The 27,037-nt window shown below is 40.7% G+C and overlaps 2 protein-coding genes across 6 annotated transcripts in view; both read left to right on the top strand.

Annotated features, from left to right (window-relative positions):
* htra1a (HtrA serine peptidase 1a) overlaps window positions 1-2,188 on the top strand; it is a 31,069-nt gene extending 28,881 nt beyond the window's left edge. For 2 of the 4 annotated variants that reach the window (XR_004553531.2, XR_004553530.2), the window contains exon 10: window positions 1,573-1,663. Coding sequence is in view for 2 of the 4 variants with exons in the window: in XM_071205724.1 (XP_071061825.1) it covers window positions 1,573-1,741 (169 nt within the window). In the remaining 2 variants the exon portion in view is untranslated. Of the gene's footprint in view, window positions 1-1,572 lie in introns of all 4 variants that reach the window. The other 2 variants (XM_071205724.1, XM_034100308.1) reach the window with 1 other exon arrangement.
* A 3,596-nt stretch (window positions 2,189-5,784) lies between these two features.
* On the top strand, window positions 5,785-26,465 carry wapla (WAPL cohesin release factor a). Of its 2 annotated transcripts, none has more exons than XM_034100518.1 (20): window positions 5,785-6,067; window positions 6,701-7,106; window positions 7,299-7,980; window positions 8,709-9,007; window positions 9,199-9,320; window positions 10,761-10,856; window positions 11,414-11,575; window positions 12,263-12,399; window positions 13,250-13,361; window positions 15,753-15,983; window positions 17,108-17,219; window positions 17,361-17,458; window positions 17,715-17,791; window positions 18,250-18,425; window positions 18,715-18,830; window positions 18,922-19,155; window positions 19,884-20,100; window positions 22,453-22,541; window positions 22,641-22,736; window positions 24,600-26,465. In XM_034100518.1, the coding sequence occupies exons 2-20, from the start codon at window positions 6,728-6,730 to the stop codon at window positions 24,663-24,665; spliced, it is 3,501 nt and encodes a 1,166-aa protein (XP_033956409.1). In that variant the 5' UTR covers window positions 5,785-6,067; window positions 6,701-6,727; the 3' UTR covers window positions 24,666-26,465. The 2 variants fall into 2 exon arrangements, with proteins under 2 accessions (XP_033956409.1, XP_033956407.1); XM_034100516.1 differs by having other exon boundaries at window positions 10,725-10,856.
* The last annotated feature ends 572 nt before the right edge of the window (window positions 26,466-27,037 follow it).

Here is a 27,037-nt window from a genome sequence, read left to right as displayed (position 1 = left end):
AAGGGTGCATAGGCACTTGTGGAGAAACACACACAGCTTCCGACACAACTGTCTTAGTAGAACATAAATTCATGGCTCATTCTGGCGTGCATGGAGTGCCTGGCCATCTAAAATATCCCTCCTCCTCCCACAATCGCAGCCCACTCCAATCAGCCACCACCACAGCTCCTTCAGAGTGGGGCTCAGAAGACGATGAGGTCGGCTATTTCCTTCAAACCTCATGCAGGGAGGTTACGAGCTGCGCTGTGGTTTTCCTGCGCCGGCTCACCCAGCCCTTTCCGAAATGAGCTTCCCCCTGCCGGGCCTTGTCAGACTTTACTTTGCCTTAATCACCCTGCTCTTTGCATAATAACATTTCTGTGGTTCCTTCTTTTTTTATAATTCCTCCGTTTTTCTGGCCTTCCCTTCCTTTCTTTTGATCTCACTCTCGTTTGTGTTGCTTTATGGCCTTTTGAAATCTTGACCCGGCTGCAGAAAGCTGTTGGAGGTGTTAGAGCAGCTGGGTGTAATGAGGGGAGCGCTGAGCTGCAGTTGTATTTATGGATGTTGTTACGAGTGAAGGTGTGATGGTCTGTGTTCACATGAGGCTGTGATTAAGCAGCTGTGTTGAGAGGCAGCTTTTGATACTGCCCTGGTCTGCGTGTGATTTCATGTTTACTGTTTGTTTTTTTCTTTTTTAGTTGTACGTTTGGCCACAATGTTTTTTTTTGTAAGGCGCCTTTATCTATTTTAGCTATTATTCCCATCATGTTCACTCACATCGTTAAAATAGTTCCAACAGATGTTAGGTGGATGAAGATTGTGCTCACGGATCTGTAAACAAACCTGATCAAAATACAAGAAGTCAGATACGCTTGTATAGAAAAACATGAGGATAACTGGATTTGAACTTGTTTTGGCGTTCGATTGGTGTGTGGTTTGTGATACTTGACATCTGTAGGCTATTAAAATAATCTGTTGTTTTTATTCCTTCAGCTAAAATCTGAATAAGAAATTACATTACCACGGTATGCAAGAAGACAGAGGAGATTGTCATAAAAAGGAACATATTTCCTCATTAAAGGATTTAGCGTGATATTGTATATTTGTATCATGGTCAACAATCCCATGAATAGACCAAAACCAATTAAGTGTATGTCTGTCTTTCTTCGTCTAAATTAATCTCTTTAAACAGCTTGGCACTGTAGTCAATATTTCCAGCACCAGACAGAGCTCTACTACAGTGCCTGTGTCACCCAGTGCAACAGTTTGAAGAGGAAGAAATAATACTTTATATTTATAGAATAAAGTCATGGTTACGGTTTCATTGTCATTAGGAAAATATTGCATATTTCCATAATTAAATATCAAGTTGGTACACCCTGCCAACTGATTAAGATGACAGAATAGCATTAGGCTTTATGTGGTTTTTGTGGCATCTTTGCATTTACTAAACAATTTACAGGGTAGAGATAAAAGGAAAGGAGGTTGCGAGGTCATAAGGCTCTACAAAGATAATTAGGACTATAAGGATTACAATGGCATATTTTTCTTTTATCATTGGTCATATCGTCTTCTTCTTTTCTCTTCCAGTGCTGGACTCAAAGAGCACGACGTCATCATCTCGATCAACGGCCAGAGGATCTCATCAGCGACTGACGTCAGCGCCATCATCAAGAAGGAAAACACACTGAGAGTAGTTGTGCGCCGGGGAAATGAGGACGCTATCCTTACGGTTGTTCCAGTGGAGATCGACCCCTGATCCTCCACAAATCACAGGAGCGAGGTTTTACTTATCGCCAGTGGACCTTATATTGGAGAGGGGCTTCGACTGACACACCCTCTCCCTGGTGCCAAAGGCCAGTGGTGCCACACATCCAGAAAGAAATCTGGCTTTGCCTTGAAAGAAACGACTGTCCAGGTGCTCCAGAAGCAGTGCTGTACTCACGTGTGTTCACTTTTAGTCTTTAATGCTTTGATCAATGGCATACAGTTTTAATGCGTGTGTCATGTTTTGTGTCTTTCTTAAATGGACTTTTGCTAGGTCAGGCCTTCCACAGAAATTTTAAGCAATCTGAGCAAATCTGGTTTGTATAGTTGTCATTTTTAACTCCTTTTTGAAAGTACTGTAGAATGTTTTTTGTTGAGTTTGTGATGTATACTGAGAAGAAAATAAAGGGTTTTCCTTATTTAGTTTTCAAACACTCTATCTTGGCTTTCGCTTTTTCTTTCCATCTTTCCATTCTTTCACACTCATTTTGTAAATGACTGCACCCAAGGCAAGGCAAGGTAATTTTATTTATATAGCACTTTTCAGCACGTGGCGATTCAAAGTGCTTTACAGATTAAGAGCAAAATATATTTAAGAACAAATACAGCATAAATACATTATTGAAAAGGCATTTAAAAACAGGCATAATAAGCAAAGGTAATGAAATAAATGAAATACATAAATAAACACAGCAGGTACAGAATACATGACTAAAAAGGCATACTGTAGTGTGAGTATGGGCAGCTCAATTAAAAGCAGCAGCAAATAGGTGCGTTTTTAGTCGGGATTTGAAAATAGGAAGTGTTTCGGCGGACGTGCACGATTTGGGCAGTTTGTTCCAGATTGTTGGGGCATAATAACTAAAAGCTGCTTTTCCATGTTTAGTGGTTATTCTCGGAACAGAGAGCAGACCCGACCCAGAAGACCTGAGACTCCTGGATGCTTCATAGTGATGGAGAAGGTCGTCTATATACTTTGGTCCTAAGCCATTTAGTGATTTAAAAACTGGCTGTAGTATTTTAAAATCAATTATTTGGCAGACTGGAAGCTAGTGTAATGATCTCAGAACCGGAGTGAGGTGATCCACTTTCCTAGTGTCAGTGAGGACTCGAGCAGCAGCGTTCTGAATCAGCTGCAGCTTTCTGATAGATTTTTTAGTGAGCCCTGGGAAGACACTATTGCAGTAGTCGAGTCTACTGAAAATAAAAGCATGGCTGACATTACAATATTTTCTTTGTTTGTGTGAGGTTTGCTTAACCATTGCTGGCACTCACGCTCACAAACACAAAGGGGACATAAAACCAATTGAGATCTGGTTTAAATTCTATTTTATTGCCTTCATATGGTCTTGATAGCTGTGTGGTGTGACTGTTGGGCCCGGGGCTGTGCAGGCTGACCTCAGAGACAGGAGCGCGAGCCAAGCACAGATCCGACCCCTCGATGCAGTGGCTCGCAGGAATACACTCAATGTTTTGGTAGAGATTTAGTTTACCACATCGATTTGGATGAAGATGACTAAGTAGATGTCATAGCTACAGAAACCAGCACACAAGAAAGTCTCTGACCATCACTAAATGTGAAATCTAGTGTGGAAACACTGTGCTTTTATTTTCTATTTCAACCCATAACTCAAATGAAAAGTCTGCCATGCTCCACCGTCTACAGGAAGGTAAAACTGAACTTCAACAGATTTACAAGAAGGTGTTAAAGTCACAGAGGAAGATATTTTGGCATTCAGCAATGCGGTTACCCAGTTTCTACATTTGAATTTGAGACCATACCTCTAATAACCAGTGGATGTTTATCCTTCACATCCCATTTTCCATTCCCATACACCACATGGAAGCTACATTACAGATGCTTTCCCATGATGTTGAGCTTCCTACATACACATTATCTCCAGGATCTAGTGGATAATAAAAACATATTTGGACTTGTCATCATATACTGGTCACCGAATGATGGATGTGTACATTTGTGGTCAGAGGCCAAAGGTGCAATTGAAAAAAGAATAATGAAATACTGAGAGAAGCGTGACAGAAAGTGGTGCTGCCATCTCATGGTCCTGTATCAGAGTTGCAGTTTCTCTGAATAACCCATCCAACTATGTTGCACACAAATTTGACACAGATGTTACACACAAAATTAAAGGTCTATGTTTTTTATTTCACTTGGCATTTGCCTGATTTCTGACTCATTTATTCCAACATTCAGGGAGATTACAGCACACATAGCATTGGACTCAGCAGTAGAGTTGGCCTGTTGAATTGAGTAATGACTGCCAAACTGCCATGACCTGCGCTCAGAAATAATCACTCATCGAGGCAAGGCCTTATTACCTCACCATCTCTGAGTGACTCCCTGTCACTTGCGGATGCCAACAACAATCTATATGTTAAAAACTGACCGAATATGGTGTGTTTTTCTTTCTCATATCTTTGTCCAAATGTTGCATTATGATGATTAAACATTTGGTCATTTGGTTCATTGTGATTGAAGACAGAACTCATGTGAATCTTGGGAACAGAAATATGATCATGAATGTGGCTCTTTGCCGTTAATGTCATGATATTACAGTAATATAGAGAACGACTTTGACCCCATGACATAATTAAAACAAATATATAGCTATACAGTATGAGTTATTTTGTTTTCTTGCCTTCCAATTGAGGTTTGTATCCCTATGTTTTTTAACTGAAACCAGCCATTTCCACAGAGCTGACCCCAGCTGTATCTTTGTAAGGACTTCCATGATTTGAAGTGAATGTTGTGATGTCTGTTCAGGCTGAGTAATGGTCATTTCAGTGTTGATTCAGTTGGGATCACTTTGCCTTGCAGACCCAAGCTGTTTATAACACACTATTTAATTATTTGACACCATCTGCACCCCAGATCAGTGCCAATGTTGGTGATCTATGCGTGATTCCAGCATGCTGCAGGTCTTTGAACGTTCAGTCTAGTGAGCACATAGTGATCAAACTTGGCTGCATAAAAAGTCATGTTTTAGTGTGTTTTGATCAAGATAGCAAACATTTGGTAAACAGAATGATGTGATTGAAAGTGAATTGAGCATGAAATAGCTTCAGTAACTAGTAAAACAAGATGTGTTTTCTCCTTCAATTCAACCACTACACGCTGCTCATTCACGATGCACCCGAGGGGTTTAAAGGGTTGTTTCACTCAAATGAAAGAAAAACAAACAACTTGTTATTTTTCTTATGTGTTGTGGTGCCCAGCCATGCATAGTTTTGTTTATTTTCCACTTGTTAAAGGTGAATGGAAATGTATGTGTGGACCCAATGATATTAAAAACATTTCCAAAAAATAAAAAATGTGAAGCAATCTCCAAAACAGTTTTCATGGGAATTGTACCAAATAAATAATCCCCATGAAAACCTTTAATTTGAGTTGAGCAACATGTGTTGCTAAAACAATGATTAGGCCCAATATACTTTGTATTGCCATCAGAATTTTGGAAACTGAATTTATAATTATGCAAGTCATAAAGTGAATTGGAGTTAATACTATCAGACATTTTTTAAGTCTTAAATTTGTGCCAACACAAAATGAAAAAGGTTTCTGTGAGTGCATCACAAAATTAATAATATATTTGTATCCTTTGACATTTGGTAATGATTAGTCAATGTCTAATCTGTGAATGACATTAAATTACTTTCTTTTAGCATAAATCAGTCAATACTATAGTGTACATTTCAAATATTTCGCCTATGAAGGTATTTTATGAAGATTTTCCAATAAGTAGCACAACAGTGAACAGAGACATCACTTTTACACAATCTACGTATCAAAGAACATACATGTTGGGCTAAATAATAGAAACAATCGGCACCATCTGTACCATTTGTATTTGGCACGTCTTCAAGTTTAAATGAACAAAAATGGACATCCAGCGCCCCCTATCGTTTGTTATGGTTTTAATTTTTAACCAATCAGAGTCACGTTTGCTGACGCACAGGAAAACATCCCTGACGCTGATTGGTCCCTCTCTCGTAGCTCACTACACGGGGATCTTGCCAAGGATCGAGGAGGGAGGGGATATTTTAATGGCCGTCAGTAGCACTACGAAATGCAAAAAGTGTGAATTATCCTCTTTACTTAGACTATACTAGCCACGGGTGCGTTTGGGCATCCTCTCTTTGGTAACGAGCATTGCTTTTGAGACACATTGGTGTTGGAGACGGGTTTCAAGTGTTGTAAACGGACTTTACCCGCTTGATTTGTGAGCGAGTGGGAGATCAGGCCTAGCCGGCTGGCTAACAAACAAGCGGACGTTCAGCTAGTCGCCGGAGTTGAAAGGTAACAATTTGCTATTATTTTGTACTCACGACGATATTTAACATCACTGCAATAAAATGTGTATGTTAAATGTGTTAATTATATTTAAAACACGATATTCCAACATTGGATGCATTCAAGTGCTAAATGTAAACAGAGTACTACCGTTAGCATAGATCAGCAGTGTGGAAGCTAACGGCTAACTGCTAACTTTTGAGTAACTTTACAAGCAGGAGCAGGCCTAGCTACGGTTAGCTGTTGGTGAATTAGCGGTAACTCAACTGTCAGTGTGACGTTAGATAACGCCAATATGTCAAAGTTTCCCTAAAGTTCATCCAAGGCGTTTTAGTTTCTTAACGTAGTGCACATAATACTACAGTTTATGCTATTTGCAAGATTTTCTGCATGAGCTAGCGAGCTAGCCAAGCAAACTTAGTGGGCTATCAAACATAGTTTACACCATTTATATGCTAAAGCCAAGTTCATTAATCCAACATTGGCAGTGTAATTGTGGAGCATTTGTTGTTGTAAAAATTGAGTGCAATGCTCCGTGCTGAGGGTTATATGCTATTTAACGTGAACTTGCTTGTCAAACACATTTCCTCCAGCTAGCTTTCGAATGATGTGTTGACTCATCTTTGCTTATATTTACAGGGAATATGTAACATAAAGCAACCGATCATGACATCCAGATTTGGTAAAACGTACAACCGCAAGGGAGGGGAGGCCAACTCGAAATTTGACGAGGTCTTCAACAATAAGAAGCCCACCCTAACCACCAAATGGGGGGAGACCACCTACAAGGCTCAGTTGGGTACCAAAAGGCCTGTTTTAAAACCGGAAGTGTCTGAGCTTTCCAAGAGGCCCAGGCTTGAGGACAGCGACAGTGATGAAGACCCATTTGGATTTGACAGTGATGATGAGTCCAAGACTGTTGCCACTCAAAGTGTGGCCCAGTCTGGGGTCAAAGAAGGGTCGCTATCAAATACCACTACAGTGCAGAGGAGTGAGACTGCCACTGTAGTTTCTTCTGCACAGGGCTCAACATCCTCATTAACAAGTGAGTAATCAATACATAAAGAAGACCAACATAACCAACAATGCATGTGATTGTCTTGATGGTTTATTTACTATAAGGTGCCAACCTGTGATTTCATTATTTACCTACACCTTGTTTATTTCATAGGTTTTTATGCTGTTTTGTCGCTTTTTAAGTAACCACCTGTATCTTTTTTTTTTTTACCATTCACAGCCAAGCAAACATCTGAAGAGAGGGTTCTTAAAAATAACCAGCCCAGGTTCAAAAGTACATCAGATAGCAACCAAAAGCCTGCATGCAAGGCCTCTTTGGTAAACACAGTCCCGTCTGCAATGTACCAGAGGCACATCTCCTCCTCTTCTAATGTAGTCACCAATATCAGACTGTCCACTAATGCACCAGGTGGTAGCAGAGACTTCCACACCACTTCCTCTTATGATGAAATGTCTTCGGTAGAAATCCAAAATGCTGAGCTTCCACCAGAACTAGTGGACAACATTCCCCCATCCCCATTTATCCTGAGGGCCTCAAACTGCAAGAAATACCAGCGACCCACCAAGGCTAACAAAACGTCCTCTGAACCTGCTGAGAACAACAGCATCCAGCCCACTGAAACAGCGAATGCCCAAGATAAACCCAACAGTGTCCTTTCTGCTAACGCAAGTGTTCCTGCTGCCAAAGCTAAAACAGCAGCCAAGCCCGCAGGCAGGGGCGGCGGGAGGGTACGGGACTACACGGTCCTGCACCCTTCCTGTCTGTCGGTGTGCAATGTCACCATCCAGGACTCAATTGAGCGGAGCATCGATGAGCTAGTCACCCCAGCTGCCCCTGCTGACCTGAGAGAATCAGGCCAGATGAAGAAGAAATCAGACGTTCCCCCGATCAAACCCACCAGGTAAGTCATTTCAATATATGTATCTTAATGCCGTCGATGTACGGAATATCACTACGAAGTTGCCTTTTAAACTACTTTCATCAAACACACGCTGACACTATGACATGAAAAGATTATGCATGTTCCTTCAACTCACTATGTTAACATAATCAGATCCTATAGCTTTGACATATTTCACCCATCACCATTGCTTTATTAAGATGTAGGTCTTTTAAGATTAGAAACATAACTATTAATAATAAGTAATTTGATAGGATAGGTCAGCTCTTTGGAGAGACTGCCAATGTAAGCGTAATATGTCTCGTTAGGCATCATGCTCAAGTGGTTTCTCAACAGTAATATGGTGTCCTAACAGGGACAAATTCTTGAAATTTAAAAGGTTTTATGTTTCGAAGTTGTGCCACAGTTTGGACCCCTACTTTTGTTTTCTTTGTATTGGTTTAGCTTGAATGTTTTCTTTTTGTTATGTTTGTCCTGCTCCAGTTTCCTCTTCACATTTTTTTGGTTTGGTTTTATTTCTCTTTTAATTCTGCTTTTGTTGTTAATATTCCTTTTATTGTTTTGTTTCTGTTTTATGAATTGTGCATGATTTCACGCTGTGTTCTCATGCATTTTTATCTTTGACTGTGAAGCACTTTGGAACCGCTTTTTGCAGTGCAATATATAAAGTGCTAAATAATTACATGTTTTTAACCTACTTAACAAATCCTCTCATTGCGTCTTTCCAGATTCAGACCCACCCAGACAAAGACCAAGAAGACAAAGGCTGAGACCAAGCTAGAGTTCTTTGGCTTTGAGGACAAAGAGGAGCAGGGGGGCGAGGAGGGTCCTGAACCTGGGAAGAGTAACTACAAGATCAAGTACTTTGGCTTTGACGACCTGAGCGAGAGTGACAGCGATGATGAGGAGTCTATCCGCAAAGAGAAGAAGGCCAAGAAGGCGGCTGCAGCCTTAGCGGCTCTGAGCTCCAGCGTGGACAGCCCGCACACCAGCGACTCTCAGGACAGCCAGACCAGCAGCAACACAGGTGAGCTCATCCCTCTTTTATTGTTGATGCCACTACTCTCACTAGCTGAAGAATCAAGGCCTCTGCTGTTTTGGTGATATTTTGATCAAGGTGTTTTTAGACTTTCATTTAAGGGGATATTTTGATCAAGATGTTTGTAGACTTTTCAACTAAAAGCTAAAAAATATTTTCAATCCTGGTTTATCCAACAGAAGCTTTTGACTTGTCTGAAGACTCTGGCGCCGAGGGACAAAAAGGACGACCAGGGAAGGCAGGAGAAAAATCCAAGGATAATGCAAGTGGACTAAAAAAGATCTTCAGTGGACCCAAAAAGGTATATGAGAATCCTAGAAATATTTTTCTTTCTCTGCCTGATTTTCATAACCTGCCTTCATGACCTTCACCATGGCCAGGCTTGATCTAGCTTGTGAAACTGATTAGTTTTGAACAAGCAAAGCTAATCATTTCAATATAAAGAACATTGTTTTACCATCTTCATATTTAAGTCACATTAACACTTGGATTTGTGGTATTGTATACCCATACTGCTGTGCTTATCTAAATCATGTTTGACAATGGCTTTAGGTTATTTATCTGTTTTTCTAATTCTTTGTGTTTCACTACTACTGTAATCTTTAGAATATATAATTGAGTTGCACAATGCGTCATTTTCAGGAAATGTTTCTTACCGCTTTGGGAGTGCTACACACTGAGGCTGCTGTTGTCTCAGTCTATCATCGTGATGAAGCATGCAATATTTATGTCTTCAATTGAGCCAATGTACAACAATAACTCAAAGTGCACCTATCATGCTATTTTTAGGCAATAGCCTAGGTCTCAGATATATAAAAAACATGTCTCTGAAGTGTTTTGCTCAAAATACCAAACAGATCACCCATTCTAGCCATGCCTCATATCCCTCCATTTCACTTCCTATTTCAAAAGGGCTGATTTGGGGTATAAAGCTTTACAAAAATTAAATAATTGATAATGATAAAAAAAGGAGGGGGCTGAGCTCATGCCGGACCCGGCAGCTACCATCTAAACTAAATACGCCATATCATGGATTATCAAGGGTTATTTATGAAACGGTATGGAGCTCAAAGGCTTTCTCTCTTGCCGGTTATACCACAAGGTGAGTTCCTTTGTATTTCCTGCTTCTTCACACACGTGCTCCAGTACAGGTTAGCTCTGAGTGTTAGCGATGCTAATGTAAACACCGACCATATTACGTCCAAAACAGTCGGGGCATTGTTTCTGATAGCAACTTTCTGATTGGGCCGTGGGTCCACATTTCCGATATTACGTCATATCGGACGCAAATCTGGATCAGCTCTGTTGTAGCCCCGTTTTTAGAGATTTGGGTACGGAGGAAAAGAGAGGGTTTTATTTTCTGACGCTGCGTGAGTTCCCTGACACACCGGGGACTAGGGGTGTAACGGTATACGTACATGTGTGTACTGAAGTGTACCGAACGAATATAACGTTAAACGTAAAAAATCAAGTTAGAACCGAACCGTGACCTAAAAACCGAGGTACGTACCGAACCGAAATGTTTGTGAACCGTTACACCCCCTACCGGGGATACATATTTATGTATAAAAGTGCATTTTGCTTGATAGGTCCCCTTTAAGCTTTGTGCTAGAACTTCTCTATGCTGCTTCACATTTCTCTACATTGTCTTTGTTCCTGTTTGGATTGCATGCATTTGGTAATTTGAGCTTTTGGTGTCCCTTAGATAACTACCAAATCTCAATTTTTTTCTGGGTTCCAGTCACCGGCTAAGGCCGTGTACAACGCTCGCCACTGGAACCAACCTGAACCTGAGGAGGTACCTGTGCCTCCACTGTCCCGTGCTCAAACTGCTCCGGTAAGATATCGCTCTTTTAGTGGTTATGAATTGAGTTTTGCTTTATCGTGTTGTTCTCTAGGCCCAATAAAGGCGTCTCAGTGTGGAAAGGGAGAGTTAATGATGTTTAAGTTCTCATCTGAAAGCTATGCAAAGCAGGCTAACAATATTCAAAGAGTATTTATGTGAAACAAATACTCATAACTCGCACCATTTGTTTATATTATTTTATTATAATTCTCCGTTATTGTCTACAACCCGGGAGATTGTTTAATGGTGTTTTTAGTAGTCAACAGTTTAATTTAATTGGTCTCCTTCTGTTCATATATTTTCCCAGACAAGTAAACCTGGTTTATTTGTATTTGCTGCGTTAATTCTCTCCCACCGCTCATTGAAATAAATGTTGGAAGAACTCATTCCAGTCTGGACAATGGGATTTTCCTCACCTGTCATCCGTTAACAACACGTATTAAAGACTTAGCAGACAGTTCAGCTGTGGTAAATCTTGCGGACACGTCGTTAAACACATTTTGTTACTTTGGTATGAGCCCGCTTTCTCCGCCTCTGTTCTTCCTCAGGCTATTTTATCGAGCAGCAGCAAGGACAGCAACTCCCATAAAGATGATGGCTTGTTCAAAGCCCCCCCACCGCCGCCTAAAGTCATTAAGTCGGAGACCCTCCCCACGCGACTCAACCAGGATATTGTAACTGCGCTCAAATGCAGGAAGGAGCACAAGGAGGTGAGTCCGGAGCAAACTGAGATGTTTTATTAGAGGAAAAGCCGATTAAAGGCATTTTTTTATTCAGTTTTTACTACATTTATTTGCATTCTGCGGTGATTTGAATGTATTTTTCATTCTTTACCAAGCTCCTTTCACCATTTGATGCAGGTTATGCAGAACATACATAGTATTAATTAGATGTTTATCAGGCTCAATGATGTTTCATTGAACCCTTTTGTCGTTTGGAGGTAGACATGAGCACTGTAGCTGTTAGTTTAAACTCTCCGACAGCTCGTGTCATTTACAGATGGGCCTTCTGGCTCCAGTTCAAGCTGTTAGTCAGAGATCCCCTGCAGTAAAATGGATTCAGCTAAGCTGTCGCCACACACTCGCGTTATCTTAAACCCGGGTGCTTCCTCATGGGTTTTGCTGAGTGCACACAAATAATGACTGTTGACACTGGTAAACATACAGAGGCAACTGCTGATCAGGCCCCAACTCCACATGCTGAGCTTTTATTGATGAGGGGTATTAGCACAGTCAGCTATTGCTGTTAATGGAACCAATGGTGAGGAATTTAACAATAAGAGAGAGCGCTCACTGGGTGTGTGTGTGTGTGTGTGTTTATGTGTGAGTTGATTGTGAATCTGGACAGATGCACTGCTTCCCAATTAGCTGTAATTAACCCCACTCCCCTTCCACCAGCTGTACACAGTGGTGCAGCATGTGAAGCACTTCAATGACGTGGTGGAGTTTGGAGAAAATCAAGAGTTCACTGATGATTTTGAGTACCTGGAGACGGGGCTTAAGAGCAGTCAGCCACTCAACACCAGATGCCTTAGGTAAGTGGATTAAAATACTAAGTGCTGCCTTTTTGTGCAGTTCTACAGAATAGCACTTGGATGCTCTAAGAATGCGCCGACATAGATGACCTTCTCTGGTAGCTGGTACTAACTTGTGAGTGCGAAGTACCTCACTGAGTTGTTTGAGTGGTTTAAGCACCTGACATCTGTCACCTAGTATAAGCATAGCCTATTTACAAAGCTATTTCATGATCGGGTGCTTAAGTTGATCAAAGCGTTGAAATTCGATCCCTAAATAAATAAATAAAAATTCTCCTTTTAAAAGCACAGCAGGACCTGGAGATACAAAGTAAATGTGTTTCTAGAGACCACAGAGTCTTGTTCATATGCTGTATACGAACAGTGAAGACTATTTCTTAATATAATGGGCTTTTATTTATCAAATGTTTTCGTTATCACATACATAATGAGCCCTATAGAGGCAGTTTATGAACCTATATTTAGTTTCGTCTTTGCACTTTACTGTTTATGAATTTCAATGGTTTTATTATTTTTTTTTAATTATATGCTGAGATAAAACTCTTGTTTTTCTGCATTATCATAAAGTGCACAGCTGTTCAGTTAAGAAAATGAAATCCGTTCAGGAGAGACAACCTTGACTTCAGAAAAAGCTGCATAAACTCATGCATACTTCAGGGCTTCAGTCTTTACACATGCAGAGAGAGGATAGGGGGAACATGTAGCAGAAATAAATCACAAATGGTGATATTCATTGATGAAGTAGGCTTTGCCACATTTTGTCTCATTCACTTGAGTTTCTGAGGACTAACCCGACATTTCTGCACCCCTTCCTCTCTCTCCCCCGCTGGTCCTCTTCCTCTCTCTGCAGTATAATCAGCCTGGCCACGCGCTGTGCCATGCCCGGTTTCAGAATGCACCTGCGGGCCAGAGGGAAAGTGGCAGAAGTCTTCAATATGCTCAGTGATGCTCCACAACACCCGGTAAGTAACACCAGGGTTTCCCACACATAGAATATACCTGGGCGGGCCGCCCAGGTATATTAACGGCCGCCCAAGTATATTTCAGATCTGTGGGAAACACTGAACACTCTGCAGTAACTTACTGCCTCAATTTCAATTTGTTATCTGCCTCGCAAAAATGTTTGTAAAGAAGTGACAAATGGAAGCGTGTTTGGCATGTTGGATTGATTACTGCTTCTGTTGTTTACTCGTGTTCTTGGTGGAAATGATTTATGCTAAGGTTCACTTCCAAAGCTATGAATCAGGGTGTTTTATGGGAGATGACAGGGTGACAGTGATCCCTAGCTAATGCACTTAGCTGCTACTAAAATAATTGTGGGGAGCCTTCCTCCACCCCCTTTCTAATAAGGGGGCACTGAGTTTTGAAGATACTTTTCTGATTCAGTTGTTTCAGAAACTAATTATCAAGTAACTCAAGCATTTTTTGTCTGATAAATGGTGTCTGTTAGGTTTTTACAAATTCACTTAAATATATAGTTATATTGTTCCATATATATCACTGCCTTATAGGGGTGTAACGGTACACGTACAAAAAATGAGAACGTGAACAGCTTTTTGGAAGTAATCTCAGGTGCTGCGTCGCAGCATTCAGAGTAATTTGCTCACATTGGGTTCAACGAGTCATCGAGCGAGCAGGTCATTTCATTGGATGAGAGGCATACTATGAGAGCTGGTCAGAGGGATGCGTTCAAATGTAGTCAGTAATTTGAGGAACTGTCGAAAATTAATGGCGAACGCAGATAAAGTTGAGCTCGTAAATCCTCCAGCATCATTGAAGTCTCCGGTTTGGGAACATTTTGGTTTCGCAGTTACGTACAAGGATGACTGACAAAGACAGGTGGACCGAACCAAAGCTGTTTGTCGGCATTGTTCAACTAACATTGGTTACGCGGCTGGCAATACATCAAACTTGCACACTCTTGAAAAGGCATCACCCGAACGTGAATATCACCGGTACCAAAATAAAAAAGACTGAAGTGCAAACCCAACTCCCGCTAGCATTTAAGCCTCCAACACTCGCAACAAGTTCAGACCGAGCCAAAGCTATTACAAACGCCAAATATCCTTATGTTGCCATGTTAGCAAAGCGCTACCTGGCTGTATCTGCTACCTCTGTCCCGAGCGAGAGGGTGTTCTCCACGGCAGGAGACATTGCTAGTGCCAGCAGATCTGCCCTTTCGGTAAGCAATGTGGACAAGTTCATCTTTCTTTAAAAAAACATGAAAATACAATGACAAGCAAGTCATAATGTCAAGCTGGCTGCTTAGGTACTAGTACAGTAAAGTTCAAATACAGATTATTTCAGTTCATCGAAAAGCTGCACCGTAATGTTCATTTTATTATATTTTGTATTTATTTGAGTGAATATTCATAGTTTAATAATAATTAAAAACCCAAAACTAATAGTTTATGTTTTATGAGTACTAGTACAGTAAAGTTCAAATACAGATTATTTCAGTTCATTGAAATGCTGCACCTTAATGTTCATTTTATTATATTTTGTATTTATTTGAGTGAATACATTATTCACAGTTTAATAATAATATATATATATATGTTTTGTTTTGTGAAAAAATATTCTGCTTTACCGAACCGAAATGTTTGTGAACCGTTACACCCCTACTGCCTTATGATGTGGATTTTTCTGACAGGATATGCAGACCTGCAATGGTAGTCTTTGCTGTCGACATGTCAGTTTTATTTATTTGTATCTGGCCCAGTTAGCTTGCATTGGCTGTGTGTTAGAGGGCAGAAGAAAATGTTCCATTTCATCTGGAGAGTGATGTTTGTTTTCATATCTTTTTCAACACCTCCGCAATATTTGCTAATGAAAAGGATGTTTTTAAGGTCGCGTGCCTGGAGTTATTCATGTCTTAATTATGAAATGGTTATATTCAAATCCAGGTATTCAGTACAGTTAAATAATTGCCTTTTTAATGAGTTTTTCCTGTTCAATTTCTATTTGTCTTTTCGAAACTCGACATACACAAAACTTGTCTGTCTCTGCCTGTGCTGGTTTGAGAGTTTAAAACAGACGGATACATTTACAGTTGTAAAAGTAAAACTGCAGCCACTTTCTCTTGTTCACTAACCTTGGTTTCTGTTTTATTCATAACATTGAATAGACACACCAAAAAAAACTTAAATTGGAAAGGACCTCAATCCTCACCATTCTAATACAAATCTAATTATAATGTTAAAGGGCCAAAATGATTGAATGCATTGATGATAGTGGCCATGTATTCGAATGTTCCCAGCGTCAGGTTGTCATTGAACATCATGTCTCACCTCTGTATGCTCTACACACAACATACACTTTTTTAAAATAGCCTTTCTCTATCTTCCAATCAGAACTTGGGTCTGTGCACGGCTTCCCTGATGTACATTCTGAGTCGGGATCGTCTTAACATGGATCTAGACAGGGCCTGTCTGGAGCTTATGATCAAGCTGCTGGAGATAGACCAGGAATACTCGGCCCACCAGGATCAGCTCACTCCCAAGGAGGTGGAAAAGGTCAAGGAGAAGATCAGGAAGCTGTGTGAGACCGTGCATAACAAGCACCTCGACTTGGAAAACATCACGGTGGGTTGTCCTTGAACAACAACATAAATATAGCTAAAAAGCTTCACTGCTGGATGTACTTAGTCATAAACCACTTATCAAGTTTGTAATGGTCTCTTTTCAACAAGCAACTTTTCATAAATACTTATATGGCTTTATTAGAAATTATATTTTGAAAAGTTAAAGGTAGGGTAGGTAAGAATGGAGAAACCAGCTGGAGTGCGCTAGAATTTGAAAGTACGCAGCCGAAAAAAATCTGCCCCTTCCTTCAGACTTCTTCACAGAGCCCCTCCTCCAACACACACAAACGCGCACGTGTCCTATGAGGGCATGAGATAAGTTTGTGCACAGATGGAAGGCTGACAGGCAGGTAGGCCCTAAAATGATTGGTTGTGCTTTTTACAGCGCTACGGCTTCCACAGATGAAATGTTTTTATGTATTTATTGTCAAAGCATTTAATGTATTCAACTATTAATTGCCATCAGGATGTTAAGAACATTCCATGGAATATAACACAAAGTGTTTCTGAAGTGAATTACCTACCCCACCTTTGAATCTACTGAACTCCTGTTTGAAAGATAATGTTATCTGCAAAGAATGGATGCTTGTAGATGTGCTATTCCTAGTTGTCCTTTGAACAGTTTTATTATGGAAGTTAATGTAAAGGACGTGAATATCCCATGAATATTACTCTGTGGAACTGCAATCACAAATTAGTTGTTTCAATAAAAACACAAGTGGTTTTTAATTCCCCCAATATCTTGAAGTGATGACATTATTCAATTGTTTTCCTTTTTAACATCCATATCAGTTATCTTAAATGTTGGGTGTCATCTTATCATGTATGCACTCCAGGATAGGGTTGCCAGAAACTGACCATGATCAAAATCGATTATTCGGCAGCCTTGGCGAATAATAATCGATTATTCGATTTTAAAAATAATATTCGATTATGGAGACTGTAACGAATAATCGAATAATCACTGGCATCCCTACTCCAGGATAATATTATCAAAAATGTGCCAATGTCCTTATTAAAAACGGTCAGATTTAAGGTCTCCTAAGTTCCAAAAGAGTTGTCCAGCTGCCAAATAAGTGAATGCAGGGTTTGCAGATTTTACAAGTAGTTTTTTTCCTGTTGTAGACGGGCCACCTTGCCATGGAAACTCTGCTCTCTCTAACCTCCAAGAGAGCGGGGGATTGGTTCAAAGAAGAACTGAGACTTCTGGGAGGGTTGGACCATATTGTAGACAAAGGTAGGTGTGTGGGCAGCTTTGAAGTCTCTATACTTCTGTAACATTGCAAAAAGATTCCCTTTCCAATGTCAAGTACCTGACCTGCTGAGTATCATGTACCTGTCAGGGTGTCTGATAGTTCTGTTCTTGTGCGGGTCACAGTTAAGGAGTATGTGCAGAACCTGAGCCAAGAGGACGACAAGGAGAACCTGGTCGTATCGTTATGGGGAGCGGAGCGCTGTGTGAGAGTACTTGAAAGTGTAAGTACTGCTCTGTCAGGTTGGGATTGTCCTCTTCCACCAAAGTCGTGCAAAAGTCATGCTAAAGGACAAAAGTAATTGAGTCCTGCGGAGTGGATGGTAACTTTTATTGTTACCTTTATGAAAGACGGAATGGTTTTTTTCAATGTCACATAAAATGTCACTGATCTGTGCCAAAAGAAAGTGTCTCCTCATTTTCTGGCCCTTAATGTCCTTTCCCTTCCATTGATTTCCTCTTTCTTTCTTCTGCCAACAGGTGACCGTGCAGAACCCAGAAAACCAGGCGTACTTGATTGCCTACAAAGAATCACAACTCATCGTCTCCTCCGCCAGGTGAGCACAGGATGCAGCTCGGAGCTATTATTGACTGGACACACACACATTCTGAGAACCTGACCAAAACAACAACAGTTCACTTTGTCTTTGTACTTTTGGTGCCCCTAGTGTACCCTTCGCATTAAACGCTGTCCTCAGGTGTGTTGTCTTCCGTTTGGGTCTGTTACTCAAAAACATCTTGATTTAAAGGAACAATTAGTAAATCACAGAATTTTAACGTGATGGACGATAACAGAATTAGGCGATTATCATAATTGTTAGCGTCGGAGCCAATAAAGATCAGCAAGTTTAGATCTGATAAAGCTTGGTTTACTATTCCTGTATTAGAAGACACAAAATGGCATTCAGGGTTGTGCCGTACACAGAGGAACAGTTTTTAAATATTTTTCGTTTTTCCTCAATGTGCCCATTTCTAGCTTTTTTTCTCATCAGTATGTTTTTCTCCCTTTCACCAGAGCTTTGCGGTACTGTGAAGATATGATTCAGCGATACAGCAGGTCGCTAAATAACAGCTCTCTGTCATTGTCGGCGGCAGCGCTGCCCCACTGCAGCTTCAGTAACGTTGGCAAGGCTGTGGAGGACTGCATGCGGGCCGTCATAGGAGTGCTGCTCAACCTCACCCACGATAACGGTATTCTGATTTTCTACCAACTCGTATTTGTTTGCCTTTGTTCCTAATTTGTTCTATCTCTCATGTTTAGCCAGTACTATGACTTATTGTTGCTGAGGTGGTGCATAACAATGAAGCACAGTTTATTGAATTAAACCGAAGTTTGATTGTGTGATATGGCATCGTTTGTCAATATGGATTATATTCAGATTCATGTGCTTATTGACACTTGAACCCTATCACTCAGGTGCTTAGCAGGGTATTGACTAGTATTAGCAGAGGTCCATAATGATGTTATTTTAATCTGCAGAGTGGGGCAGCACTAAGACGGGTGAGCAGGAACAGCTTACCGTAACTGCTTTGAATTGCGTCCTCCGAGTTCCACGCTTCATCCCCCAGGAGCAGCGGTTCGACGTGCGAGTTTTGGTAAAGCGCTCACGGACAGAACACCTCATTGCTCAACCGATACTCTACGTATACATGTGTCTTATGTATTTCTTTGTGTTGTGTGTACCAGGGTCTGGGTCTACTTATCAACCTGGTGGAGTACAGCTCCAGAAACCGCCACTGCCTGGTGGACATGGAGTACATAATGGACGACAGCTTTCTGGAAGACAGCCTGCTGCAGCCGGCTGACCCGACAGCAGCAGAGACAGCGAACGCACCGCCGCCCGCCACTGCTGCTGCTGAGTCTCAGGGAGACGATCCTGTCAAGCCCAAGCCCTCCGGTGCTCTGGCTGCCCTGGTGCAGGTAGGATTTGTAAAAGGACTAATGAATATTTTAACAGCGCTCTTTTTGTCTTGGCTGCAGGTATATTTTTCATCATTTCTTTTGAAGTGAAGATGTGAGCAGAAACTGTTAGTGAAGAACACCCGTGAGAAAACAAAGAAGACCTTGTATTGAATAATCGGGTGAGACGGTGTTTCGCCCGGTTTCTCCGGGAGAACGGGGGGGAAGCATTACTCTGATACATGCATAATGAATATGGATGAGGCTATATTGCCGTACCATTTCAAATATCCCCTCTGTGCTACATGCACGACCACACAACCGTCAGCTGAACCCCTGAGTGCATTTTCAGTAGAAGTCCGATGTTGCATATTTTTTAACAGCCTGAAGATAAGTGTAAATCGATGCATACTCATTTATGGATTCAGATTTTCAAGATAGATATGACATTTTATCAAACATGTTGCTTTTATATTGACATCACTTTCCCCTGACTTGTTCTCCTCATTAGCGCTTCATTCTGAAAGCCTAAAGGGAACCTCTGAGCGTAAAGTAGTGATTAACTTCAAAATGAGCTTTTACTGTCAACTGAGTTTTGGCAGTTGCTTTTTGACCGGCCACAAAGCAGTATCTCTGCCATCACGATGAACTGCTATCCCTTTATACCCTCTGACATAATAAAGATCTGCTGTGCCAATTAAAAAGTTTGTGTTTGGAGTCACATCTGTTTATTTCTCTTTATATCCTAGTTCTTACTTGAGAGGGAGCGCGCCGCCATCCTGGCTGAGGCCAAGACGGACGACCTCATCAGCGAGGCGCCAAAGCCGGCACTCGACAAAAGTGGAGAGTGGAAGGAGACGTCGGGGGAGATACAGTGGGTGGCAGCCGAACCCAACGACAACCAAACAGAGACGAAAGAGGACGAGAAGAAAGAGGAGGAAGAGGAAGAGTTGGATCTGAATAAAGGTAGACGTTTGAAGTTGTGTCTGTGTAAGAGGAGCTCCGGCTGGAGTTTTAATCGAGATAGAAATGTGGTTTAATGTTGCAGTAATGATTGCTGTGTAGCGGCAACTTCATTACCTTTCTTGCTTCTCAACTAATTACGGCTGAAGCAAGAGAAATCTTACATGTGAGAGATTGTCTTAGGTCCACGACGGGCAGTATAACAAAGGATTGCAAAGCCTTTATACAGGGTGTATACTAGTGCTGGGGGGAAACAATTATTTTGAAAACGATTAATCGGGCGATTATTTAATCGATTAGTCGACTAATCTAACGATTATTTTTCTGTTGTTCAATTCATAAAAAAGGTAATGTAAAAAAAACGTAATGTAAAAAAAAAAAAGTCACGATACTGTGTCTCAGGGGATCTTAATATTTAAGAACCTATTAATGTGTTATACCAGATTAACGGGAAGAATCTCAGCTAACTGACGATACAAACCATGTTTACCAAAACAAAACGCAAGTCTCGTAAGAAGCATCTAAATGACCCCTGAGCGAAAAATGCTGACGGACATTGGCACAGAACTCAAGATAAAAGTACCCTTATTACTTATCGTAGCTGCACATACAATATATCCGATTAAAGCTGAAACTCCACAGATTATGTAGGTATATAGTATCATCACTGAGTGATCCGGACTCGCGACAGGGGAAGCAAATACAGTCATCACAACACGTACCTTTACAGAGCTTCTAGGGAGATCGTCTCACCACCGTAGCTGTCAATCTGATCAAAAGACGTGTTCAATGGCATTAAAATGAGAAAAAACGCGGCTGAATCGGTTAATCCATATGTTTTTAACGTCTATGTATAAAAAAATGATTGAATTTATAATCCATAATTCCATTTTTATGTAAAAATCGGAGAGCAAATGCTAACTGCTAATGGTAGCCACCACAGCTAGCTGCCGCTTTAAATGTTCCAACAGAGCCGTTGTGCTTGTGTGATATGCCAACTCCATTTGGCAAAGACTGCAAATGACAATATCTTTGCGTTTTGGACTAACTTTAAAATATTCCCATGCTTTTGAAGACCTAGGGCGAGATGTTTCAGTCTCCATTGTGTTTGAAGTGCGATTGCGAACTGCTTGTTGCTTTGGGTGACCCACGTGTGTGTAGCGACGCGGAAATATGTCGTCGGCGATATTTTGAAGTCGACGCGCCGCTACAGCACTAGTGTATACACACTGGGTCTGAAGGGATTAGCACACGTGTCAAACTCAAGGCCCGGGCGCCAAATCAGGCCCTTGGTGGATTTAATTTCGGCCCGCAGATAATTTCTAATTACTATTAGTTCTGGCCCGCCGGTATATTGCACGCACACCTTTACTCAATCCTGAGGGTTTCCTCCGCTCAGAGCCTGAGCCCAAACATTGATGACCTTGCACCCAAGATGAGATGCCCAGTATCTGGCTTGAACTATCATCACAGAGCAGCACACTGAGTTTCCATGGATGTTTCCTTCTTGCGACAACAGGACACGTTTGTTTTTTTCTTTGAGGGAAATCGTTTTTTTGAAGCTGTTGTTGGCCTGTGGAAAAATGTAATCATAAGAAATGAATGCAACTGATTATTTAATGTTTCATGTTGTTTTTATAGGCAATAATTTAAGCTGTGTTAGTTCCAGGTTTAATATGTGCAATAAGTTAATTTCAATAAGTTCTGCAATAAACATTGAACCAGTCCGGCCCTCGACTAGTACCCATTTTTTTTATTTTGGCCCACTGTGTATTTGAGTTTGACACCCCTGAATTAGTACATGAATTAGTGAGGGCGAAACATTAAGTGAATTGTGATTTTTCAAGCATATTTCAGTTACCAAGTTTCTCAACGAACATTTCTACCATTTTCTTACATTGCAAAAACAAATAATGCATTGAGAAAGTAACTTATAATACAAACAATCACTAGTACCCACTCTACACCCACATTATTTATTTGCCATGTAGCTTCTCTATGTTTTTAATAAATTGTGCAAACACAACTGAACCAATGTGTCTATAAAGCAGCTCATGTACTTTGCTGTTCACAGGTTGAGAAATGCAAACCCGCTTTCTTTCTGCTGCTCCATCGAGCCAAACGGCACAGTAAAAAGTGCCCTATTGACTATTTTAATCTCCGAACGTGTCACAGAGCAGCCTGTTGAGGAGCTGGGAAGTGAATTATCGCTGCAAAGTTGCTCTCACAGCAATGTTTCCAGCCAACATTTATTTTCAGCAGTTCTTACCATCATAGGTTGAAACCTTCAGAAAGCCGCAGTGTATGTATCCGTGAAATGTGAATCTTTTTCTATCTCCCCTGTGTCTGCTGTAGCTCTGCAGCACTCAGGCAAGCATATGGAGGACAGCATTGTTGCCTCCTACACCGCTCTGCTGCTGGGCTGCCTCTGCCAGGGAAGCCAGGTGAGACACACACACACACACACAGTTTATGATTTAAGATTTATTTCCCCACTCAAAGATATTTATGTCGTTGCTCACCCACCTTTTTGCCCCTCTCAGATAAATTTGACTACTGTGAGACAGCATCTACCGAAAGGGGACTTCTCCATCATGACAGAAATGCTGAAGAAGTTCTTGAGTTTCATGAACCTCACTGTGAGTATGACTGTAAAGACTGACCTTCTGTCATTAGCAATGCTTTCCTCATTACGATGACTGGCACTTGTTAGAATTAAATTATGGTATAGAGCTATAGGGACACGTTGAATACATTCTCCTTCCTAAAAAAATAAATAATAGCAATAATTTTTCATCGGTATTTTCTGTATTCATCTCATAGTGTAAATGCAATCAAAGCTCCAGGCAAATTGTACTGAAGTCACAAAAGGAGCTTTAATTGGACTTATTGAGGGAAAACACACTTTGTGCCCTCTATTAAGGCGAGACACGGCAGGCAAAAACATCGTTTTTCAAGTACTGGTCATTTTTGAGATTTTGTGCTATTTTGATTCTATAACATGTTTTCTTTCAGGCTTTTGGAAGGAAAACATACAAAATACACATTTAAGTGTTCATTTTACTATAGTTTGTCTATTTGCGTCTGTAGATTTCTTCTAAATTCACCAAAAGTTAGCATTCTAACGTAACCTAAAGTACCGCGACCGCTGTGTGCACCATGTCATCAGAGGTATCGTTGGAAAGCTGTGTCTCTCCTGCACAATCTAATCGGATCCAAATATGGTCATTTCCTTTGTATCAGCAACCAATCGTGAAAGCACAAAGGGGTCTTAAACCAAGAAACGAAATCTCATTGGCTGGTGTCAATTTCTGACAACGTGATTCGTTCAGATGCGTCACGTGGTGTGCTAAAACACTTCAATTTAAATCTCAAAATGGCAAAAGAACGGCGAAAAAAACGTTCACAGAGAAGACGACAACAATTGCCACTTGCACGAAGCAAGGTTATACAAAAAACAAATGACCCCGAACATGAAATATCTTAACGGAGTGCGTCGAGGCGCAAGCTGTGATCCAAAGAACAGGAGGGTTTAGCTAGCGCCTCACTGCAATCTTTAAAGGTCGTTTTCTCTAAATGAGTTTTTTCTCCTACTCTGAGTTCGAAATTTCAACTTCAGTAACACGTAGAGACACCAAACCTTCCAGTTATATTCCTATCAATATTATGAAAGCTTTTACAGAAGGGTTTGTTCATATATAATTCATAGCCTGAATTATACAACATTGTATATGTATGTGCATATTTAATGAGATAATATATAATTGGCATATTTAAACATGCTATTTCAGAAAACTTGTAATACGAAAGGCAATTGCCTTATTGTAAGTAATTAACTGGAGAAATGTCTAGCTGATACCTTTAAGTTAAAAAAATTACCCTATTCACCTGGGGTGTCTCGCCTTAAGTAAACATTTTTGACGGTTGTCACCCAACTGCTGTTCTCAATCTCATTTTTTGGGCACCTTTTATTTGGTTCAGAAAATACTAAAGGAAGCTTTTATTCTGTTTATCTCATTAACCCTGAGATTTAGTTGTGAATATTGGCTGGAATGGCTGTAAAAACCAATAAAAATATAAATAGACCCTGTGATTGTCTTCAAAAAGATCTCATTAGCTTCTTAGCCAGTCTAAAAGCACTTGGCTTCTATAAAGCCTCTGTGCAAGTAATGTGTCATTATCACACACAATACGACAAAGAAATTGTTATCAATTAATTCTTGTGTATCCAGGCAGCCTGATTCAAGTAGTGATACGGAGGATAATTTAAAAATAAGTCCAGCCTTATTATTAAACTGGACAGATGTACGTTTTGCAGCAGCTTTGAAAGTGACTCACCCCGTCAGAGCTGAAGACTGGAACCATCTGTTTCATAAATATCCCCTTTTAATGAACAGAAGCTCAAACATCCTCCAAGATGTTTGCCGCCTGTTTCTAAAGACTGAACAAGTACAGTAGTATGTTTCCTCAAACTTTGTCTTTCTCATTCTGTTTGCCCTCAGTGTGCGATGGGCACCACGGGACAGAAGTCCATCACCCGGGTCATCGAATACCTGGAGCACTGTTAACAGACAGCCAGACCAAGACCTCACACTCTGCACATTAAAGGGATCCCGGGCTCTTCTGGTGCCCCGACAGGAGCCACAGGGTCATCGCAGACTCAGCAGCGTTCCTTTGACTTCACCAGATCAACAAATGCTGCACTCACTCTGAATTGCTACCGATGAAGACGTGAACTCACAAAAAGTTTCTCTCTCTGGAGCACAGCCCGAACCAAAGCCCTGCTAGCTGACAGACATCACATTTCTTCAGTTCCACATTTGATTAGTCAGGAGATTCATCCTCAGGTTCCTTGGAGTCAGGCAGAGGCTAACGTGTCATAATAATCCGTGGAATCATCTTATATGATAATGGACTCTCAGACGTGTTCCTGAAACATCTTTAAGAGGTTTAACGGTCTGATGGTCCGCAGCCTGGTCTCATTCCCGGTCACTTAGCCCGAGTGTAAACCTCTGAATGAAATGTTATGGATCATTACATTTTAATCTCATCCACATCAAAGCCAAGGATGAAATCATTGATAAGCATGAAACACAATGACGTCTCTATGTAAACTCGTGTGGAATGATTTTGGACGCTTGCACCCGTTAAGCCTAATGTTTGCAGTTGGCTTGAATGTTGAAGGGAAGCAGAGTTTTTTTTTAAATCTTTGATTTTTATGTTTTAATTGTGCCCGTTAATTTTGTAAAACGGTGCGGGTTAGCAAGTTGCGTAGGCGCAATGTTATGCGCGTATCTTATATGTTTTTAGACTTGTTTTAAGTTTTTCTTCAGGGCATTTTTTCCTCACCCAACTCATGAATGACTTTTAAAGGACTGCGCAACATGCTGGCTTTGATAGGGTGTCCTTTATTTGAACAATAAAGGCCCTTGGAAATTACACGCCATTATAAATTTACATTTTCATTCTTACAAATCATTAATTTGGTCCTATTTTACTTTGTTTTTAAATTCAAATAAAATCAAGAGTTTGTAATAACAATATGCATTGAAACTCACAGGTATAACAGATGTGATGAATTACTCAAACATGTGATGGTTGTGCTTCCTTTTTGAATTTGAAATGAAGTTATTTTTTTTATTTTTAAATGTATTTAATTTAATGCTTTCTCCTCCTGTTTGTAAATGCAACGTTTTTACCTAGTGAGATACCATTTGTGTCTAAAGTTTCCCATCCTGTTTCATTAAGATATATCCCATATGACACAGCTCAGTGGCTGGACAAAGAATATGCGGAACAGTTGCTTTTTTCTCATGTTAATTGGCATTGGGGATTTACTGATCGTGCCACATTTCTGTATGTCCAGCCACATGTAGCTTCATGTTTTAGTCTACACAACATTCATTAAGCTCCCATTAATTTATTATTTTGGTGTCATTGTATGTGTGCACATTAATCTTCAAACGCCTCTGTCTTGTACTGCTCACATGTACGATCACTGATTTGAATGACAGCCATACCTGTAAAAGCAGATTAGTTGTATCTGGTTTGTAGGCGGCAGTGAACATAGTTGCTACTGTGTTTACTGCGTCTGATTACTTTGCAAAATTCTGGTCTGAATGGAATTTTAGATTGTAAATACTCCTGTACATAGCGGTTAATGGACATTTAAAAATGCTTAAGACTACTTTTTCCCCTGAAGCTGATATTTTTATTTTATACAATATTTCTGGGTTGTCATTTGGAAAAACAAAAATCGCAGGAAGTGGAGAAAAAAAAAAAGTTTGTACTCGTTTCAAGGACACTGTCTTTGGTTACAATGTAAATAATTGTATCTGAAAAAGAAAAAAAAGTTGCTACTTTCAATACACTGTTTCCTTCCTTGAGCGTTTAACAACAGGAATGCATTCTCATTTCCTGACTCCATTTGTCGACTGTTGTGAGGGAAACACTTTACCAAACGGAAGCGGTGTTTAGTTTCCTTTTGGTATTCATGCATGTGGCCACCACTCAAAGCTTACATTTGTATTCCAACTCGACTTACTTCAAGTGTGTGTGTGTGTGTGTGTGTGTGTGTGTGTGTGTGTGTGTGTGTGTGTATGTGTGTGTGTGTGTGTGTGTGTGTGTGTGTGTGTGTGTGTGTGTGTCAAACTGGCTGGGATGGAGTGAGAGTCCACAGCGTGGTCGGTATACTTAACAGCACTCAGCGGGGACAGTTTGTGGACGCAGACCCTCAGTTTGACTGACTGCTGCATAATGGAAACAAAAGATTCTTGGTGCCGTTGCTCGCTGAGGCAAATTTACAAATAGCTCGGAGCCTGGGGACTGTAGTGAAATACTATCTGGAAACTGATCCCACGCAGGCGACAGCTGTGTCAACCGTGATACAACAAGCGGGGACAAATGCGGGATTTAAATAAGAAAAGGCAGGATTTGCCAA

Source organism: Pseudochaenichthys georgianus, chromosome 15, assembly GCF_902827115.2.
Source record: "Pseudochaenichthys georgianus chromosome 15, fPseGeo1.2, whole genome shotgun sequence".
NCBI classification, from domain to species: Eukaryota; Metazoa; Chordata; class Actinopteri; order Perciformes; family Channichthyidae; genus Pseudochaenichthys; species Pseudochaenichthys georgianus.
The sequence above is the reverse complement of the archived record's forward strand: the minus strand, read 5'-3'. Positions and strand labels throughout refer to the sequence as shown.